Source organism: Nasonia vitripennis, chromosome 5, assembly GCF_009193385.2.
Source record: "Nasonia vitripennis strain AsymCx chromosome 5, Nvit_psr_1.1, whole genome shotgun sequence".
NCBI classification, from domain to species: domain Eukaryota; kingdom Metazoa; phylum Arthropoda; class Insecta; order Hymenoptera; family Pteromalidae; genus Nasonia; species Nasonia vitripennis.
In genome coordinates, this window is record NC_045761.1 from 7,525,006 (window position 1) to 7,547,351 (window position 22,346).

The 22,346-nt window shown below is 40.7% G+C and overlaps 3 protein-coding genes across 5 annotated transcripts in view; 1 reads left to right on the forward strand and 2 right to left on the reverse strand.

Annotated features, from left to right (window-relative positions):
• Positions 1 to 12,816, forward strand: part of LOC100121137 (PTB domain-containing engulfment adapter protein 1) — a 31,918-nt gene extending 19,102 nt beyond the window's left edge. For both annotated transcript variants that reach the window (XM_003424406.5, XM_001604673.6), the window contains exons 2-9: positions 6,026 to 6,133; positions 6,424 to 6,491; positions 9,433 to 9,615; positions 9,769 to 10,095; positions 10,165 to 10,409; positions 10,499 to 10,716; positions 10,790 to 11,010; positions 11,137 to 12,816. In XM_003424406.5, the coding sequence (XP_003424454.1) occupies positions 6,061 to 6,133; positions 6,424 to 6,491; positions 9,433 to 9,615; positions 9,769 to 10,095; positions 10,165 to 10,409; positions 10,499 to 10,716; positions 10,790 to 11,010; positions 11,137 to 11,211 (1,410 nt within the window). In that variant the 5' untranslated portion in view covers positions 6,026 to 6,060 and the 3' untranslated portion in view covers positions 11,212 to 12,816. The remainder of the gene's footprint in view (positions 1 to 6,025; positions 6,134 to 6,423; positions 6,492 to 9,432; positions 9,616 to 9,768; positions 10,096 to 10,164; positions 10,410 to 10,498; positions 10,717 to 10,789; positions 11,011 to 11,136) is intronic.
• Positions 12,817 to 14,222: 1,406 nt separating this feature from the next.
• Positions 14,223 to 21,094, reverse strand: LOC100328556 (odorant receptor 155). 2 transcript variants are annotated; one of them, XM_031931805.2, is made up of 9 exons: positions 20,651 to 21,090; positions 20,164 to 20,286; positions 19,861 to 19,978; positions 19,239 to 19,500; positions 19,022 to 19,138; positions 15,073 to 15,163; positions 14,857 to 14,999; positions 14,618 to 14,750; positions 14,223 to 14,539 (listed from the first exon to the last, which is right to left on the reverse strand). In XM_031931805.2, the coding sequence occupies exons 1-9, from the start codon at positions 20,792 to 20,794 to the stop codon at positions 14,489 to 14,491; spliced, it is 1,182 nt and encodes a 393-aa protein (XP_031787665.1). In that variant the 5' UTR covers positions 20,795 to 21,090; the 3' UTR covers positions 14,223 to 14,488. The 2 variants fall into 2 exon arrangements, with proteins under 2 accessions (XP_031787665.1, XP_032456677.1); XM_032600786.1 differs by lacking the exon at positions 14,223 to 14,539 and having other exon boundaries at positions 14,659 to 14,750; positions 14,832 to 14,999; positions 20,651 to 21,094.
• LOC100121110 (uncharacterized protein) lies at positions 15,331 to 18,817 on the reverse strand. Its single transcript, NM_001170936.1, is given in 1 exon segment — positions 15,331 to 18,817. A coding segment is annotated over 1 exon segment (3,123 nt). The 5' UTR covers positions 18,601 to 18,817; the 3' UTR covers positions 15,331 to 15,477.
• Positions 21,095 to 22,346: the final 1,252 nt, after the last annotated feature.

Sequence of the window (22,346 nt, forward strand, 5' to 3'; positions counted from 1 at the left end):
GAAAGTTGCATCAGTCAGTCGATGAGCATGAAAATCTGCGCGGGATATACGTTCTCTGTTATTGAAAAATATTGACACAGTTGTCAAAACATTGTGCTAACCTTGCGCGCAAACGTTATCGTCTCTATTTTAACAAACCGCTGCGCAAATGCCATTTCGTTTATACGCTTACGCTTTTCCCTCGATCAAACACAGAGACATCCTTTATCCTGCAGCTTCCTCGTCTCTGACGATGTCTCTTCCCGACGATCGAGCTCGCGAGAATTTATTGCACAGCGATATGAGCCCCAGACTTGCATAATCCGATCCACGTGACGCGACGACGCCTGCAGATGTCTAGACGCTATAGCCGGTCTCTTTGTTAATTTTCTGCGATGCTGCGTGTGCTAGATCGTGGCGTAGAAAAGCGTGTATAGTCGATCGCGGAAATTCAATTGCGATAAATCGATGCGTTGTCGTTATGAGGAAGATTGCTTTTATCTCGATGATTATGAGTTATTGGTTTATTGATTGATTGATTATGAATGGGAATAACTGATTGATCGCTGCTATTTAGAGGTTTTCAGTGGCTCGTTAATGATTCATTTTTTTTTTGCGTCTCTTTGTTTTTACACTCGCTTGCGTAAGTGGAGAATACGAGGGTGACACGTATATCTTTGCAGGTAAAAAATCCATTGTTGTTTTTACTTTACGAGGAACGTTGACCTATAAACTTTGCTTCAAGCGTATCTTAACCCGAATATCGAACCGGAGAAAGTCATATACATAGCCGTCAAATCAAGCGCGTCCTTGCATCGATTATGATTTGCAAACTTTTATTCATTATGCTCACGATCCGCTCGGCGCTGCCGTCCCGACGCATTTCAATGTAACGAGACCGGCTATCCTACTTCGGAATCGGAACAATCGGCTCTTTCATTACTCCTCGCGCGAGCGCAAAGTATATACAAAGTATATTTGAGCAGAATTTTTGCATTAGCTCGAGATCGTCAATTTTGCAACTCGTGTACAGTTATACGGACCCCGAGCACAGCAGCAGCAGTTCCCGGAGTTTTTAGTGTGAGAAAAAGCGGGCCCATTCATTAGTGAGGTATATCCATTCGCAGGAATTCCGTGTGAAATTGCCGTTTCACAAACTTTAAATGCGTCCCAACTGCACAAATTGCACGTCTTCGAGAGACGCGGAGCTGTCGTATTGTAAACAGCTGTGTGTATAGTGTAAAAGTGCCTGTGGTAAACGAATATAATTTTAACGAGTCGAGGCTGGAATTTTCAGCGTGCGGTCTTGAAAAATTCGCGAAAAGTCGAGGCTCGCGTACAATCACTCGGATGTATAAGGTTGTAATGTTATAAATAATATCTCGACGGGACACTTTGCAACGAGCTCGAATTGTGCTTTGGTTTTTTAATCAACAACACGACGCGTATATAGTATCTTTAAAAAAAAAATGCGTCGGGGCATACAATTTACATGCATTATGGCGATAGTGCGTAGCATCCTAGAATCGAAACTTTTTTCTCTCTCCAAAAGTTCACTGTCCTCCGCATTTCGCAAGTGATTTACACGATGCGGACGTCTCTTTCGCTGCCAAGTTTTTTATAAATACTTGCACACTTACATCTATATACGCGACACAGCACGGTTTCCACGCAAAGCCATACGAAGATCTAATTGCCTGGGCGAGTAGCTTCACGTGTCTGCGAAGTATAATAATAATAATAATAATAACAATAATAGTAACGATCCGCCGAGATTTCCCAAGCTCGACCCTTGAGAGAACATTAAGTCACTCTGCCGCGCTGCACACAAAGACACGAGCGTCGCATTATTCCCGCATTAGCATGAGACGTCGCGCTTGTCGAGCATAGCTTGTGACACGAGGTTGGCTGAAGGATTTTGTCGAAGCCTAAAAGGTTTGCTTGTACTTTGTGCGGGTTTGTTTTAGTGGAAGGAATATAAGTCGTGGGCTGAAATTGTTGAGCTTTTATAATTGAAGGTTGGAGATCGCGGTATATGGAGCTTGGGAGCGCCAAATTTCAATGAAAATCGGGTTCTCCCATTTAGTGGACTCTATAAAGTTATGCCTATGAGAAATGCATCTAAAGGACACCTATGAACCGGACAGAGATTGACGTAGAATCAAAAAAAGCGACAAGGGCCGTTCACCCGTCGCAGCGCTTATCATTCCGGTCCTTCTATCTCGCGATGCTGCATCCCACGCGTGCATGTATATATACATAGCCCCGTGTTATATCTATATCATACGGGTACTTACATCTACTCTACAGTCGCACTAGAGTCGATATGGGTCGTGCGCACAGGCTCGAGAGCGCAGTGCGCGTTACGCCAATTTCACAAAGTTTAAACGCTTATACATATACCGCTGCTGGTCATTAGCTAATATTCCGCTGCTATGCACATCGGTATGTGAAATGGCGAATGATTTAGTGGCTAACGGTCTCGCCCATCTCTCATTGTTCTTCTCGTGTGTTTAAAAATGCGTTGTAACGAAACCCTATAATGATGAAAAAATAAAAAATATATCATCAGCACCTCGTCGATGACTCTCGCATACATCCCGTGCAGTATATAGACACACATCATCATCAGCAGCAGCAGCAGCAGCGGTGCAAATTGCCTCATAAAGGTAATAATACACACCTCGAAGATAAATCCTCGCGTACACCGGGGCACGTATGCGCGCGCGACGGTCTGTGTTCCTATTAATTCCACTTTAGAACGTCAGCCGCACTGCAACGGGGTGTGAAAAGCGCTGAGAGAGGACGGATGCACCGAGACAAATTTAGGAGCAATTCTGCGCTTATCTTTCGCCGCCGCCGACTACGACGACGCGTGTATGAAAGAGGCTGCATAGTCTCTCTTTCTGTTATATGCGCATGACACGTTTGATGATTGAACGAGAGACACGTGGCGGTATACCGAGTGAGACTCATTCTTCCCTTCTTATCTGGTGTAATGCACTTTTCAAACGCAGCATCAGAGTCGTTTCAATTCAAGAGGGATTTATATATGAATGCGAGAGCTGGATGCGCGCTGATGATTTCATTTTAATTGCGCGATTTGTCCGTTTGGATTATACGCTTGTCTGCGGCTTTGAACTTTTCTGCGTATATAGTGAACTTTGGAAAATATACTCTAACGCTTTTGCATCCGATACTCCAGAGATTATACGCGCTGTGACATTGAACGAGATCTATCGAAATCATGAATATTAATGCAGCAACGTCATTAGAATTATCCTCCGCGTATACACATGGCTTATGAATATTATATTACAATCATTAATGACCACAGCATTCCACCGTAATTGAATAATCTCACGCTTCGCGAATCGATCTTTGCCCATCATGTTGCAAAAAACCTTATCTCTCTCCATCCACCTACTGATCCTCCAGTGAAAATTTCGATTTCGTAAGCGCGCGTATCGCCGCAATTATCGTCGCTCCTATTGTCGCGCTATTCTATCCCTTCGGACGGCGTAAAGCGTCGCTAATACGCTGAAAAAATTTGCAGTCGCGCGTTGCGTGAAATCATTACAAGGACGCTTGCGAGAGAGAGAACCGGTCGTCGAACCTCTCGAATACGTCATTTTTATATGCGCCGTATTATGCGGGGTTGAAAGGATCCTCGTGTCCTGAGAAGATTCTCCTTTTGATTCCGGTTATTGTTCGACTGTTTCTTTTTTTCCTCCTCATTCTTGGAGTGTGTAAATGGTGAAACTCCGCGGAGCTTTTGTTCGCCATTTTCTCTTCTCCTCGGGATTCTCCAGTGGTAAATAACGCTAATTCGATATTTTCTCACATCTCGAATTCCTTCGCGCGCACAACGTACGACGTTGCGTAAATTCCCTCAAAATATAAATTTCATACCTTCGCAATCCCGCGCGCGTACGTCGTTTCAAAACTCGCCGAAAGATTAGACGAACCTCGGCGCTTTTATCTTTCTCCTCGACGTTACACACACACACACACACACATGCATATAAGAGAACCGCGAAAGTATCATCAAAGGCGGCACACCCGCCGGCGAGTCTCTCCTCCTCGACGCAACAATAACAACGCGAGCATCGTTGGTTGGGCTTATACAACGGCGTGTGTATACTGCACACAATGACGGGCCGACCTCTTTGTGATGGGAACGAGACGCACACACGTATACGTGGGAGGAATGGGAAGTCGCGAATTATAGCCCGGACGGTTTTTGCGCGCGGTCGTGCGCGTGGAATTTTTAAGCGCAGTTTGGTTTCTTCGGCTTTATAGTATATAGGTTCGTTGGACTTTTCGGTGTTTCTCGGAATGGGGAAAGAAAGTAATTTGGAATCGAATCGAGGCTGGAAATAAACGTTAATTTAATTATTACGAAAACACAAAATCGAGAGAGAGAGAGAGAGAGAGAGAGAAACGTGCTTAAGATTTCACAACAAAACAAGCATACACTCAAATCACGCGCCGTCGTAGTCTGAAATAGCCCGAAAGTTATTTTTCCGCCAAAGCGAATTGCGCACGGCGATAAGCCTGACGTCAAGCGAGAGAAAAGCATTCCCTCGTCACTGCACACGAGCTCATCAGCTTTGCGGAAGAGACAGCAACGATCTCTGAAATAAAGGAAGAAATTAGCGACGATCGTCGCGCGCCGTTGCGCGGATAGTCATTATTGTATATACACCTCAACGTCGACACTCGTCGAGAGAGCAGATAGCGAGTGACGAAACGCGAAAGGATTTAGCCTTCGTCGAGGCTCAAGGCTGACCGCTCCGAGTTTTTCATCCCATTCCTCGATGCAACGCGATCCTCCTGCGCCTGCGTATTTATTGCGTTTTTTCGGTGATGTACCTACGATAACCAGATCCGATGCTGAATAACGCATCGAAGACGCCAGAAATTATAAGGTACAGCGAACTAGGTCGCGTTACGCGATGATCATGCACACCTGCGCGAGAGGGAGAACTATCGCACTTCCACGAACGCGGCTATCTTTCTCTCTCTCGGCGATTCTGTTGAAAGCCTCAGCGGTATCGCGAGGAAAAAAAATGGTAACGCGTAGCTGCAGCGCTGCGCGCATTCTCTCATCGAGGTTTCCCAAGACTCGCGCGCACGGATGGCCTTTACGGCCGAGAGCGTTAAAATTCTCTCGATACGCTGTACGATGCTGTGATGTGTATAGGAATAATGTGCGCTAGATATTAATCGAGGTTTGGATTTTCGATGGCGTGCCTTTCCTATAGGATTCGATAGGGAACAATAAAGAAGAGAAAAAAAAAACACGACTCGCGGAAGCCGATTTCACGTGCAACTCGTGCGCGCTTATACCTACACGTGCATATCGCCGCGCGCGTAAATTGGAGTGAATGACTCCGGGAATTCGAAAGAAATTGCAGCTGACGCGTTGCGTAATGCGCGATGCCGCACCGCGACGTGATATTCCTCTCTGATGCCGGATTATTAGAGCGATTATCTGCATTGCCGAGTTCGGACGATGATTGTTTTGGATTTTATTCCGATAAATCTGCTCCAAAACGCAAAATGCAAATCAGCGCACGGTATAAGAGCGCTTGCACATCCGCATTGCGGCGGACGATTGTTGTGCCAAGCTCGCCTCATACGCCATTCACAAATGAAAGTTCGTCGTGCGCTTATACTAAAAAATAGTACGTCAGCTTTCATCCTGCGGGTATATTACAAGCGCTTTCAGCAGCGTATACTCCCCTTTTTGCCCCAGATATAACGATCTCTCTCTCTCTCTCTCTCAGCTCTCCTATGGGTCATCAAATTTTCTATCTCCGACTTGTGTACACACGCCTCTCGCTGAGTAATGGTAACTAAACAACGAGTATATGTACCTCGTGTGCGTAACCACTTTCACTCACGTATTAACGCCCCGATAAAAATTAAAGTATATGATGCCGTTTCAGCCTTCTCTAAATACTATCTAGATTGAGTTATACGGCTTTTGTTCTATTTGCATCGCACTAATCGCCTACACTCCGTGTTCTCTCTGTTCCAGAAGCTCCAGTTCTGTGAGGCAGAAACCCCAGCAAAATGAGGAACTCCACACTGCTCAAGTGGGCACAGAACTCGGCCAACAATAAAAACCAGCCAACTAAAAACGGAGGTAAACAAATAAACTAGATCTTATCACACTCTATACACAGTCACGAGAGTCTCTGCACGAAACGGCATGATATAACGTGTAACGAGAGAGACGATCGGTCACGTTCCTCGCGATTTCCACACGCACGACTTATACACCTGTATACACATCAGTGTCAAAGAGTTTCTGCTCGCACTTACACGTCCTCCGGCGCGCGTGTAATGACATAACGAGAGAAGCTGAATGACGCATAGACGTGTAGTGTGTGTGTGTGTGTGTAGTAAAAGAGGTGCAATTTTCGGTTGTTGCAGGTACCGGCAGAAACTGGATACACCCACCGGACGCTCTCCAGAAAGGCCACATCGCTTACCTAGTCAAGGTAGGTTTATTTTTACGATATGAGGCTGCGTCTTATACTCGAAAATGTGTGGATACAGTGCGTGAGTTATGGGCGGATTTCAACTCGTTCTCCGGGGACTCGACTATGCGATTGATGCGAAAGTCGTAGCGCTTGATTCACCTCTGATTATACTGTGTTTTTTTTATTTTGTTTTGATGTTCTCTCAAATTAGATTATATTCCAGTTTAAAAAAAAAGAAGTGAATCAGTAAGAAGAAAAAAAAAACGCTTGTGTAAGGCCATCGAGCAAGAGCGAAAGTCCAGTGAATTGAATCTCGCGGGAAAATCCGCGCTACTTATATGTTACATACAGGAATAAGATCGTCGAGTCGAGATAAGCGTAACACCACACGCTGCGAACAATGTCTCTCTCTCTCTCTCTCTCTCTCTCTCTCTCTCTCTCTCTCTCTCTCTGATGATGCGTATAAGTCGCGAGTGAATTCATTTATGCGCATACAATCTGTACCATCCGTGACTCCGGCACCGATTGCCCCTCTCTTTCTCTCTCTGACACGCAGCGTCGTGTATCCACTTATCCTCTCTCTTCCCTTCTGTATTATACCCTCTCGAATGCGCACTTGGAATCACCGCTTTCTTTCTCTCTAGCCTCGCTTTTCCTTTCTCTTTCGTTTGCCTCTCGTAGCTCTGCACCTACGTTACAATTCTTGAATGCTATGTATAGCGATAATTCATTGTTCTTTGAGTTTGCGCTTCGTCGCATATGAAAAACCTTTGGGACACTACAAATACGCGCATTTATGGCAAAGTTCAACGAGTCTTGTTTAATGCAGTGCGCGGCCGCCAATGTGTGCACACTCCTTATTCCGCTCCGCTAATGCATCTTCGAAGTCATCCGTCTAGGGTATTAGTCTAGGGTGAGTCATGCGGAGATTATATTGCGACGAGCTGCAATTAACCGCGAAGTCGTGTGTATTCGAATTATGCATGTGACGGTGACGTTTTCTCGTATGCGTGGATACCTGTAGACGGTTTGTGCAAAATTAGAATCGATAATAAGATGCATGTGCGGGTATGGGTTTGACGTTGGGAAAGTTTGTATTTTAGGAATTGTAATTGTTGAATCGCGAAAACGACACGGTATCACTTTATAAGTCGGACGCATTCTCATGTCAGACATATTAGTATATAATCGCATACGTAATGCACTTTTACGACACATAAACGCGCAGCTTGTTTTCTCGGCATACATTTTTTCTCTCATTACTGTAACGCACCATATACACCCAAGGAATATCCTTCAATTTTCAATTCAAACGAGTTCCCAGGAAGTCGTCAAATTCCACGTATAAATCACTTCTTTCCACTTGCAACTATACACGAGTCCCAACTAACGCTTCCTTATCACCAAAACCAATTTCCTCCTCCCCCAAAAAAATTCCAAACAAAAGCCACGTGCGCTCCGCGCACGGGCGACAATAGATCGTGCGAGCGAAATCGTATAATAATCGAGTCTCGCGAGACCAGGTTCACAATACCGCATAGTACAAGACAGCTGGTCTCGCTCGCGCGAATAGAAAGTAAGAGCGGCCCTCCTAATGTGTGACCCGTCTAACTGTTATGTACAGCGCGTGTGTGCTTTCGTCACGCGGCTAATTGCTTTTGACGCCTTGTGTCCGGCTATTATACGCTGTGGGTGTAGATATGAGCTTAGAACTGGAAATGCTTTTTGGGGTTATTTATTTTCATTGTTCGGACTTTTTTTTCGAGTAAACGTTTCTTGGTATAGCCCATTGTCAGGCGAACGATGTTCCAGTTGCAGAGCGAGACGTAAAGCGACTCTGAAATTAGATTCAGAGGTGATTTCACCGAGCTTTTTACTATTGTGTATACTCGTAACGTCGGTTTAACGACCGGTTCTGCTAACACGGGCTAAAAATAAATTAGTTGAGATATATCGTTCTTCGGCAATAAGTGACTCTGTAGGATGAAAAATTCGAAGTATCCCGGAATCCCGTGCATCAAGTGCTGTTGCCTTGTAGAAATCTACGGAAAAAACGGGTCTCCGACAAACTACATGGAACTGTATAGATATGTCTACTGTCGCAAAACAACTTGCTGCAGCGACATTTCGATCCGCGACGGATAGCTGGAAACACGCGAGGGTCTGATGGCCTTCTATTCCAGAATCGAATTCTCTACCTACTTCGCTTGGAATAATTTCGCGTTTTTTCTTCTCGGTATAGATCCGAGATTCTTTAACAGGCGACACACGCAAAAAGTTCGTCGAGCTCCGAAATTTCTGCAACGCACGTACTTTACTTTAACGGGAGAGACACCGGTCTACTACACACGCTTTCTTCGTTCAAATTCCGAATAACGCCGTCACACTACTCTGCTCGACTTTATAATCCAACCTATCAGCTTCCAATTTTCTGTGCCCGATGAAACATTATATACTTCGATGCCATACACAGATGAATTCGCGCAACGGTCAATCGAAGCCAATATGAATAAGTTCGCGGAACGAAAAAAAAAAGAAAACAATCGACGACGCTCGAGTTCCCCGAAGCAAAGCGATCTGTTTACGCGCGTAATACCTCTCCTCTTCTGCACATTGTATGCGCGTCTCTGTGTCTATACGAGCATAACGCGCTAATTGCTCGTCCCAGTTACTGCAGCGCTGCCAGACGATCGGGAATCATAATTATGGACCAAATATGATTAGCCGCGACGAGAATGCGCCCTCCAACTGCGCAGTCGCTGGTGCACGTGCACTCGCGCGATGCATCTCGCAGGAGAAGACTTTGCGTGCGAAGAGTGAAAGTCCGCGCGCGGGTATAATAATTCTCCGCCGCGGAATAGGCCGCGTGTCTCGATTGTTATGCAGCCGACCGTCGAGAGGTCGGATGTGCTGGAATGTTTTTTATTTTTAATTTAATTTAATTATATTCACTTTGCAGTATCTCGGCAGCACCGACGTTGAGCAGCCGAAGGGAATCGAAGTCGTGAAAGATGCGATCTGTAAGCTCAAGTTCAATCAACAAATCAAGAAGAGCGAGGGTACGAAGACGCCGAAAGTTGAGCTGACTATCAGCATCGACGGCGTTGCCATTCAAGAACCAAAAACTAAGACGTCTCCAAAGGTAATATTGCGCGCGTGTTTTCTTTTATTATACGCACGCTGCATAATTCATAAAGTTTCATTGCGTTATCCGCCGATGATGAAAGTAGGGCAAACCTTTTACGCCTCGTTTTTTACAATACACGATGCATAACAATCACGTATTTGTCCACAGCGAATCATGCACCAGTATCCCCTGCACCGGATCTCGTACTGCGCGGACGACAAGGGCGAGAAGAAGTTCTTCAGTTTCATAGCCAAAGAGGAGGACGCGGAGCGGCACACGTGCTTCGTCTTCGTGAGCGACAAGCTCGCCGAGGAGATAACGCTGACGATCGGCCAGGCGTTCGATCTCGCCTACAGGCGCTTCCTCGAGACGTCAGGCAAGGACCTCGAGGCCCAGAGGCGCGCTATGGTTCTCCAGCAGAAGATAAAGCGGCTCGAGCACGAGAACAACGTCTACCGCCAGCGGCTCCAGGACATCGCCACCATCAAGGGATCGGTTAGTTCGCTTCGCTTCCTTTGCTTTGATCGTGAGGACAGCACAGTATAGAGGTGACGTTGATTCCAGGCCGACATAAGCTCGTACCTCGCGCAGCACGATATCCCGGACATCCTGCACGTCCCCGACAGCTCGTCCTCGTCGGCGACGCCCGCGAAGGAGAGCAGCATCCCACGGGTCAACGGTAGCGCTGGTAAGCTCTTCATCAACAACTCGACCGCCGACACCAACGGCAACGCTTCGAACGGCGGTCAGCAGCCTCCGCCGGTTCCGCCCAGGAGCTTCGAGAAGTCCTTCGACGACAACTTCATGGGGTGAGTGGACCGAACGCTCTCCGATGCTCGTGGCGCGTAAGGCGAGCCACGACTTTGTTACCAACCGCGGTTGTTCTCGTGACTTTCAGAAGCGAGCCCTCGTCGCCCCAGAACTCGACCGGCGGATCGAACAAGGGCGAGGGACTCCTGATCGACGAGTTCGACGAGGAGGACTTCAACCCCCGAGCTTTCGAGACATCGTCCAACGGAATAACCAATCATCTGTCCAACAACAACACGTCCAACGGCCAGATCACCGCGGGGGACATTTTCACGCAGACGAACGGAATGAATTCTCCTCCGCTGCGTGAGTATTAGCTGGAGATTTTTCAATACGATGTGGAAATCAATGAGTGTAACGGCGATCGTCCTTCTCGCAGTGGCTCCACCGCCCAAGGCTAAGGACTCGAGGAGGCAGAACGGAGTGAAGGAGGACTTGTTTGGAAGCGTCCCGTTCAATCCGGCGCCCAACTTCATCAAAAGCGACTTCAAAGACCCCTTCGAAATGGGAGAGTTCGGCGCGTCCACAGTTCACTCGCCCACGCATCAGGAACTCGAAAACGCCATTGGCCTTCTGGACAAGAGACTATCGGAGATGAAGGTGAGTCGCGTTTGTTTGCACCAGTCCAACCTTATTGGTACAAGTGTACTGATTGGACGTTTGCGAACAACAAAAAGAAAAAGACTTGCTTATCGCAACGGAACGTTTATATTCGTTTCATTACAGGACGGCTTCAGTCGGGGTCTGTCGATTGGAACGGACGACTTCTCCCTGGAGAGCCTGGATCCGTTGCGAAACTAATTAAGAAGAATTACGAAGCAGTGGCTCGTCCGGAAGGCTAAATGCAATGTGATAAGCGAGAAAGAGAGCGGGAGATATACAGCGGCGGAGCTTGCGGCTTTCCAGACCACTGCAGTTCGGATCGGGAAGGATGCGAGCGTCGAATGGACCAATTGGATGATGGGTCGCGCATGTGAAACCAAAATTAGTCAATTTACCTTTAACGCTAAACGTATATTTATGATTGTGCAAGTCCTATGTATTTATGATGCAAATGTCGTCTGTCTCGCGGCGTTTATTTTCCGTTCACACAGCTGTGTCAAAGAAGAATAAGAAGAAGGAAAAATTGTTTCGACTTTATACGTCATGAGTTTTGTGCACGTCGATAAGGCTTTCTTTTTGTTTCGTTTGTTTGCGCGAGGAGCTAACCATCGATTTATTAGAGGATTATGCCAAGCGTAGCGAGCTTTTCTACTATTATTTCCCTTTCCATACGAGCTCGCTTACGCTGCGCAGTCAGCCAGTTTTAGATTAGCCGTTTCCTCAGGCAAAGTCAGCAGCGCCCGCGCCTCGTTCGACTTTAATATGTCATTGTGTGTGTCTCGATTTATAATCGTATCTCTGCTATGTTTTTTTCGCGTTCCGCATCTTCTTGGACCGACATTGCATCTGGAAGCGTAATTAGAATGTTTAAGTTTAGCTTGTAAGAAAAGAGATTTATAATATATATATGTAATATTAAATTAAAGTAGAGGGGTAAATGTCGTCTGTGCGAGAGACTATACGCGACCGCAGGCTGTGCGCGTTTCTGGCGAGAAAAAGATGATTGACATTGATTAATCGATTATGTAGCGTTGTATAACTGTTTTTAGTGCCTCTATCACATGGTTGAACAATGCCGATTACTTTAATTCAAAAGCGTTTCCTCATTATCTATATCATATACGCGCTGCACGATGTTTCAAACGACAGAAAATAGAAGACTCGTTTTCGTTCCCCAACCGTGTTTTACTTTTGGATAAGAATATACAAAGTGACAGTGATTTGATGCCTATTGCGGAACTCGTCTGCATTGCAAATTTATGATATAAATAATAGCGAATGACTTTTTTATAGTAATTAATTTAATTACTTTTGCTACACTAAACAACAATCCTAAATAGATCGCGTATTCCCCTGAATTTGATATTCTGATATTAAGTTAAGAGGGATAAAGATAGATGAATTGCTACGTCGATTAATTTGTTTTTTCTGTTAAGTAAAAATGCAATGCGCACATTCGCGCGCATTACTCGGACATAATTTCGGTTATCGCTTAGCTTAAAAAACTATATAGGAATCTCAAATTTTGTTTTGTTTTATAAGAATGATTTTTAAAGAAATAGATTTTAAACTGCATCAAATTTATAAATATACTTGTGTATAATATAAGTGTATGTATATGAGTACGCGAATAATTAAGAATAACTTTTACATGGATATCACGAGATACGAGATATTGCGTATATAATATGCTGCGGAATCGCAAAAAAAAAATAAATTATGTACATATAAAATTTCCATGTTTGTTGCTATGTTATTTAAGTATTATGTATTCATAATGAAATATACAGTATGATTATTTAATCGTCGTTCCATTTTTTTTCTAAAATAAGTCCCTATCATGATATACTTACAATATGTATTCCACCATTTTTCCTGATTGTGATGATGTTCATGACAAAGATGAATTTTTGTAGGTTTATGTACAAAGGGTGTCGACAAGATGACAATCAGCTCAAGTTAATCGCTTGATTCTTCTATTTTCTTGTATCTTGTTGACATTAATTGTAAGTATACTATTAAATAGTAACAGTTGGTATAATGTCAGTCGAATAAAACGGTAAATTCAAAGATTTTCAACATGAGATTGTGGTATTTTCTATTGAGGTAAAAATGTTAATGATTAGAGGCAGGTTTTAATCAGAAAGTGTCACAATTTATTTGTAACAAATCTTCAAAAAATCAGCGAAGAACAAACACTTTTAATTAAAAGTACATTGACTGTTGAAATGCCAGTTTTACAAACATTATCATAGTTATTTTTTAAATGTGTAAAGATATATACTTTGACATTTATGGATTTACAATGATGTCATTGTATTTGGTATGCATTTTGCAAAACCATTAGAGAACATATCGAACGAGTAAGTACATGTAAGAGATGTATAATAAACATTGAGCAATCAAAAAAACTCGGTACAGAGTTTACTCGTATGAAAACAAGTTATAAATAAGATAATAGAACGCTACGAAATGGCACGTTGAATACAAGTATTGAAAAAATACAGAAGTAATTCTTATAATCGTTTATTTTCTTCTTCCGTGTCACTTACTTCTTCGTTCTCCTCGTTATCGTTTACGGCGAGCTCGCAAACGATCGTAAGTCTGCCGTCAGTTAGAAGCCCTAAGTGTGGGCCGTTCATTATGTGTTGTCTCGTCACAAAATTTTCGAAACTCCTACCCATCTCGTCTGTAAATATATCCTCATCGGTGGTGCGACTTGCAAACACTTCATTTCGTCTGTTAAGAATTTTAAACGTGGCGGTTGCCTTAAAATTTGTAGTTGAAGAAGAACACAGAAACACTGATATCCAATTTTTAATCATATCTATCTTGCCCTTCGGATATAGCGTCATGTACCAGTCATTTTGTTTTAGCGCCATAATAAGTTGTAAACGTGGGCGATACTAGACGCATTCACCTGGGTTCGCAAGCATCCAGTACAGAAGTTGTCGATCACCCACTTGTACTATGCTCATTTCTCCCTGCAGTTTAGAAGTCATCTTGATTCTTCACACGAGCTTCGGCGAATCACACATGCAAGCACGGATTTATTTCGCCAGTCACGGCAAACACACTCGTCGAAAAAATAAAACAAAGTTTCCAGAGATTTTATGCTTATTATTTATCTCACAGTAATTACTCTATGTTGAATTATAAAAAAAAATATACCAAAATCGGTAGATAAGAAATATGCGTAGGGCAAGTTGAACTTTTAGTTTATCGTTTTATTATATTGCGAGTTTACAATCACTACGAACATGTATACGCCTCCACAAAAATATATCATCTGCCGCATTTGCGATGCATTATTGCTTATCGTACATAATATGTTTCTTGTTTACGAGTTGGATATACATTTGTCTTCATTCGCCTTCGTGTGTATTAAAAATAATTTTCCATGCCTATACGAGTACAAAATATATACATTCATAAAAGTATACAGATACAGATATAATACAAGGTCGAATCGAAGTTATCGCATCGAACCGATCATCGTAACGTACGATATGGATTTTTTAAACACCTGCAAACAAAAGCATACAGTTCTCACAGTGTCACACAAAAATGAAAAAAAAAAACACTTCGATAAAAAGTATCATACAAATGCGAAACTCTCCAGATCTAACACGACCAAAGTCTTGGCTGTCAACGTGCATGGCATCATGCTGCGTAGCATTATGATCCTTATCAGCTGCTTTGTTTTCGGAGAAGTATTGAACCAATCGGAATGGAAACTTAAAGTGTTATTTTTTCATTAAAAAAAAAAAAAAAAAAAAAAAGAAAGAAAAAAGAAAAATCAAAAGACGTGAAATTACCTTCCTCAACGTATATTTTACTTACGCAGCTTGCTGTATGCGAGTACTGCTGTCTATCACTTTTTGGCCGGGATACATGTTGTACAGCAGATGGAATGAAAATCCGATGTACAGCAAACCGATTCTTATCATTTGCTTGTGATTGCCTTTATCCAAGTTCAGCATGGTCTGAAAAAATGCGAGCGATTCAATCGAATGAGTGTCTATATCGTTTGTTATAATATGTAAATGGTTTATTTACGTCAACTGCGGCGAGGCTGACAACCGCTGTGTTAAGAGTAATCACACCAAAGAATACGAATGTGTAGCATTTTTCTATGAGACCGACGAACCTACGAACGGGTTTGAATATTATATTGAATGTTATTGGCAATACGAGAGTAGAAAAATTATCTTACACTCTTTATCTCATTTACGAGTAGTATATATTGTAGGATAGATAAATCGAATGATTGTGGGAATTGGTCACGAGTTACACGGTATAAATAAAACGAACTTATTACGTTAGAAGTAAATATTATTTATTTCATCAAAACAGAGTAAAAAGCATTTTAATATAACAACATAGTACCAATGATATTTTATATTATGATATTTTGTTATTGCACACAAGTTTAGCTTATAACTAATATAACAAGTATCGGGATCAGTCCTCGCTACGCTTGAATCTTTTATATCCGTACGGATAAGACTCGTCATTTCGTGTGAAAATTCGCTTACGGACCCGAGTCGCCTTGAATCTTTTAGTTACAGGTTTAGTAACGACGTCGTGTTGCCGGGTACGACGAATCTCCTCCGAAGTATGTTCGATTTCCTTGATCCGTCCTTCGGCTAATTCTTTTATGTTCTCGTGACTAAATTTATCACTGTTGGACGAATTCAGCTGTATTCCGCTGATTTTAGTCACGATCTTTTCGCTCTTATCGGGTTTCACGACGATGTACGAGTAGCGTTTGGAACCCAACGAAACGAATTCTCGGATGTAGCTACCCTTGCCGTGCTCCATTAGTTCATCAGTCATGTCGCCTAAAAACTGTCCAGTCGGAACGATTTGATCGTCGTTCTCCGTCACGTAGAAGCACGAATCGGTATCGTAGTACAAAACCCGTTCTTGTAACTCATCCAAATATTCGTACAATTTCAGACGTGCTTGGGCAGTTGTATACACAGCTATGGTTACGTTCATCGTTTCTTTGGGTGTAATATCCTTGTTCTTGTCGCGATATTTGTAGTAAAGATCAGTTTCGTTGAATGGGACCACAGTTTGTAACGCTAGGCTTTTGTTGCTAGCAACTTTAAAAAGCTGCTTTTCAGATTCACAAAAAGCAGTTTCGGGATAATTCCTTTGACCAAACTTTCCCCAAAGAGAATTCAAGCAACTTTTGGCAATGTACCGAAGACCTTTATTCTTTTTCATTTTCTCACGATCCAAATTTACTCCTTCACGTTCGAAAAACTTCGCCAAGTACTTCTCTCGTAATTCATTCGTATCGAATTCTGCTGGCCATCCACTAGCTTCTTGCTTATTCTGCAGGAACTTGTTAACATAATCGACAAATAAACCTCCGGATTTGGTTCCTCGGATATACTGAACCGTTTTGTACTCCCATATTTCGTAAATAGCAGTAACTTCGTACCCCTTGTCTATGGCTTTTTTTAATTCATCCGAGACCCAGGTACCAGTGATTTCGCGATCACCTTTTTCATCGTGTGTACAGTTCGATTCGACCAAATCGTCGCAACATTTTCTGCACAGTGGAAACATCAGAGTATTATTTGAATGAATTGGTAAAACCGGATAGAGTAAATCACGCGGAGGTAGGACTCTACATTTCACTAATCCTTCGACACCTTCTAACTTAGTCCCAACGTATTTGTCACATTCGTGACCGATTTTTATGACAGGGTGACCTACAGGATATTTGCCGTATTTTTGAATGTATGGATAGAGAGAGCATACATCGATGTACCGAATTTTCTCGTTATCCTTTACTGAGCGTACAACCACTGCGTTTTCTGCTCTTCCTCCAAAGAAAGCATCTCGAGGATTCAAGGCGTCGCTGTAAAGATTATCGTGATCGTTCAGAAATTTCTTATACTTTGCTTTTATGTTTTTGAATTGACACGACCACATTTCTTCCAAACGATATCCGAAGCTTATGATTTTTTCATAATTATTCACTTGAGAATCGACATGATATCCAGGGCATTCATGACGAGTGCAGTCGTAATATCGGTACACTGTTCCTTTGCCATTTTCAGATTTGGAAAATCCATTTACGATGATATCCAATTCGGGTAACCTGTATTCATGACCACGTCCAATGTGTATGATTTCACTGTTTGTCTCTTTTTCGCTGATTAATAGCCATTCCAACGATTCACGTGTATTCTTCAATCTTTTTCTGTAACCACAGTTAGGCATTAGGCCAATTTTTTCCTTAACTGGATTTTTTCTATAAACTTCAGGCAATATTTTTTTAATATAAAATTTATGACAAAAGCTAGCAAGTGTAACCGGCATGTACAACCCAAAAGGATCCATACCAGTCAGTTCAATAAATTTTTGCCGGAAATCGTAACATCCGCGTCTCAAAATGTCCACATCAGTTTCACAATAACTGACGATTTCGCTTTGAAAATCGAATTGGTAACCACCTTCGCGTAATTGTCTATGCCAAGACTCAAATTTTTGAAGATCCTCTGCTGACATGGTGCCGGGGGAGTAGAACTTTTCTTCGGGAACGGGCCCTTTATAATTTTGATGTTCTGGGGTGTTGAATAGAAAAGGAAATTTTCCTTTCACACAATCGTCTTCGACAAATTCGAAGATTTCTGGAAATTTTTCGAGTTTTTCTTCGATATAATTGTAACTGTCTATGAATCTAATTTGAAAATCATATGATTTTTTTATGGACATGCACACGATATTTGTACCTTTAATAACAATAAAATTAGGGGTTATTCGCGGTCGTCGCTCAATCAAGTGCTTTAAAATGAATTGACAATCGAATCCTTGCGAATTGTGCGCAATACACGTGACTGCTTTGATATTCCTCGGACGCTCCTCATTCCAAAGATAATTCACAAACGATTCTACTGGATTTTCCTTAAATATCCGCACATTACCCCTTCCACAATAATTGCAATCTATTGACTTATCTAATCTACCTGGTTTGTTACATTTATCGCACACCTGTTGGGCGACGCACAGATTAACTTTATGAATTTTGTGCTTCTCGTTCTCCTTTGTATTTTCTAGCATAGTTTCAAAATCATAAAACACAAAAGCGTTATCAGGCTCTGGATTTCTACTTTTTTCATTTTTTCTCCTGTTGTCGTCAACGGATATATAACGCAGACGATCATCGATCGATGTATCATTTGATTCGTCACTCAATTCTGATGTTATTTGAGATGTATGTAAGCGGGACACTACAATTTCAATGTCGTCGTTTATGCAAAAATTCTTATAGTTACTTACTGCATTTCTCATGAAATTTGAGAATTCCGCATCGTCGTACGAAGATACTGGTTTGAAAACTTCGCTAACCGGTTCCAACTCTACTGAATCAGTAGATACGTCTATACTTATAGAATCATTAGGATCATATTGGCACGTGATGTTCTTGAATAGTTTTTTCCAACAATCGTCCAATCCATCCACGGAATTGGTAAGACATTTAACTACGACGGTCTCACGACTGAATAGGAATTTCGGGAACTTGTTAGTTTTTTTATCGATGATTTCAAACCTAATTTTTTCCATCGTGCTATTACTAATTGTTTATTCCACTACACTGTTGACCTTGAGCTGTGTTGCCACTTTATATATCACAAGCATATATAACACGAAGATTCTGCTTGAAAAATAAAACTTTCACCATATTGTATGCCTTTTTTATGCGCTTAAAAATACTCGTGAGGTTCAGTTTTTTACCGAGAGACGAGACGCATGCTATAAGTATTGCAGTCAAGGCTCGACTGAGATTATATGCACTCGAAGCTGCGCTGACTCGCTCATAACTTTTGCAAATGCAGGAAGTTGTAATTCGCGGTCTGACCGGTAGTTTCTTATCCTAGCGCGCGAAGTTTAAAATACTTATATAGGACATTTATTTATATTAAAGAAAAAATTTCGTAAGAATAACGAAATTAAGTTTAGACTAAGTTTAATACGAAATACTAACTGAATGGCTTGCTTGTGGTAAATAATGGCATCGACCATCTCATTGTATATGGCTTCGTCTTTTTCCTTGACGCTCGAAATACTCGGCTCGATCTTGGTTGCTTTGTTCAGGCGATATCTGTTAATGCAAAATAATTTTTTCTGCAAAGTTTCATACCATCTCAACGCTGACAGTATTGCAAAACAAATGTACAATATGAGGACGAGTAAGTACTCACTCCACAATGGCGAAAAGCGCACAGGAATGTTGAACCAATTGTGTGTATGTTGCGTCAAAGGTCCCATATATTTGCACCGATAGAATACAGACGATCCATCCGTGGACGGTCAGTTCGAAATAATATTTTTGATCATCGATAAAATATTCGGCGAAATACGGAAATGCTTTTGGTCGTGTTTCATTCAATGGATCGATAATATCGAGCAACATCGGTGCCAATGGCAGAGTGATATACCCAACTAATATTATGTTTATCGATACTAAAACAAAGAATGTAATATGCTAGACATTACTAAAATTTTATATTATCACATTTTCGATGAATGCATTTACTAAGAAAGCGTTTTCTATTAACTTCAACAGTGATTTTAAGGTATTTCAGATCTTGTGAATGTGCATCCTAAAATTAATATACTATTCTTAAAACTTGTTTTTTTTTTTTTATAAATCTGACGAATATAAGTATTTTAAATGTATGCAAAAACTATTTTGTTCGAAGTGTTAGTAACTAGAAACAAAATTTTATTTTCGTCATTTAATACGAATATACATATATTATGAATCAAAAGATGCGGTAGCGTCCAGTGGGGAATATAAGTAAATGGGCGTATATTATTTACTGAGATATCCAAGTGCCAAGTCATAACCATCTTGCGCATATTGGCTTAAAATTTTTTTTTCTTCTTCGCTTGTTAAAGTTTTCCAATGCCTTGCTATCTCTTCATACAGAAATTTCATCTGAAGCAAAAATGAAAATATTCCAATGTCGCACTATAAAATTTTGTAGGCTAGTGACGAGCCAGACTATAACGTTAAAAATTAATTTTCTAACAACTAATAATCTTTGAAGTGACAGTTTTAAATTAAAGGAAATGTACCATTTAATCGTGCAGTAGAGCATAAATTAACAATAAACAAGTTACCTGAGACTCAACGCTCACACAAGTGATGTATTTTATTTGAGAACCCGTAAAATAGATTAGAGAGCCAATAACTTCGATGACAATGTCCATATCATTACCCCACTCTTCAACAAGCCTTATTACCTATCAAAGAATTTCTGTTAATGAAATAGGATAATTGCATTAACAAAATGGCCAAGTTGAAAAATGTTTATTATAATCGGTACTTTAAATATTACTGATTGATCTCAATAATATAAAAAAAAAATACATCTTCTGTAAGAACATTAAATTTTTGTTGTAATTTAATACTTTTTTAGAAGTATAGTACATGCATACATTAAAGTGTGGTTCTACATCAAATAATTTAACTAAATAAAATAGAATATGATTTAAAATCGTATTTTTGCCGTTTTAACATTAAAAAAATTTTAACAAAGTTAAAGCCTGGCCATTTTAGCTATATTTCTAAAAAAAAACCATTTGTTGAATATAGTGCATTTATTACTTGTGGTATCATTAAAGATATTGTTAAGGATATAATTGTTACTCGCTTGATTCGATTGTTCGAGACATCGCCGAGAGGCCATAGTCCCAATAATTTTAAATAAAACGAATTTGTTTTGTAAAAGTGACTGTTGAAAATATCCATTTATTTATATTATGTTTACAACTTGTACAAAAATATATCTTCTCTATTTCGAGATTCACGCAATGTTCTTACTCGACGGTTCAATAAAAATTGATGGATATTCTAGGGCTCATAATGATTGCTTCGACCAATTTGAATATTTTATTAAAAAAAAGCAAACCTCCTTTAATAAATGATGAACATGTCTGTTATAGGCAGTTATTTTACTTTCTCAGAGAGAAAGTTTTTTTTCTTATCCATGTGACATAATAAAGCATTATTCCTTGTACAGCAATACGTAGCTTAATTAAACCTTTTGTAAACAACAAAAGAATCTTTTATAGCATATTCATGTTTTAATATTAAAGGTTAAAATTTATGAATTTTACTCGATTTGATTTCATATATACTTCTTTATAAATAAATTATTTAAATTATTTTTATTTGATTTTATCTTTTTCTTTCACGATTATAAAGTATAGTACAAAAGAATATTATATATTGTTTGAAAAAGTATAAACAAAATCAAGATCTGTATAAAGGTAAGATTTAAAATTAAACCTTATTGTAAACAGCAAAAATTAACCATTAATAAGTCACTTAGGATTAAAAATTATTTTGAAACATTTTTTGTTCAACGAGTGATGACATTTTGTCATTATAAGTTTAGATTCAATCAAAGCATAATAATTAGGCAGAAATCTAGAGTTGTTGGCCTAAAGAAAAAGAAGGAAAGGCCAATTATACGCTAGATTGGGTTTGGTCAAACGACGAGGGCTTGCGGTTTCTTCGGCTGTTTAACAACCTCTGGCTCTGGATGAGGCAAATTTTATTTTGTGGGCATGCCTCTACGAGATCTATGATCTTACGTTCTGTTAGGCAGATATTTGGACCAGCCGCTGTATGTATCGGGTTCAGCTTCCCAGATCATATAATTATATGAAATTGATTGCAAGTCGACCGCCCCGAATCACGACTGATCTGAGCTTGCAGATCATTATAAGACTGCATCAGACATGAAGATCCTTTTATATCTACGCGATGTAACGCATTAGATCCCAGAGCTCTCTAGGATGAACTGATGCTGATGCTATCTTTATCTGTTTATAAATCTATGTGGATAATTTCAGCTCGCTGTACTGAAAACGATCGATTAAATGTTGAATCGATTTAAATACGTAATGCTTATCCGGAATTATAGGATTAAAACCGATTGAAACCGATCACGAAAGTTAATCCGTTTCAATCGGATTGGATTCGTAAATAGTTTTCCTTTAAAAAGACCAAATAAAGCAAAGAGAATTTAAACAAAAGTCAAACATAACGATTATTTTTCTTTAGTATGACTTTTCTAGGACATAATTATTATACTTACCTGCCATGCAGGTGTGTCCAAGAAAAATCGCGAAGTTGTTCTTCTCAAATAACCTAATTATTTCCCACATTTTAGCATTGTGCATACGTGTCATATGGTTATGCATACCTACGCTAGAATTTCGAGCTGCGCGAAAGCATTTCGTTCTACATCGCATATTACAATATAAATGAATACAAGGTATATACATATACGTTC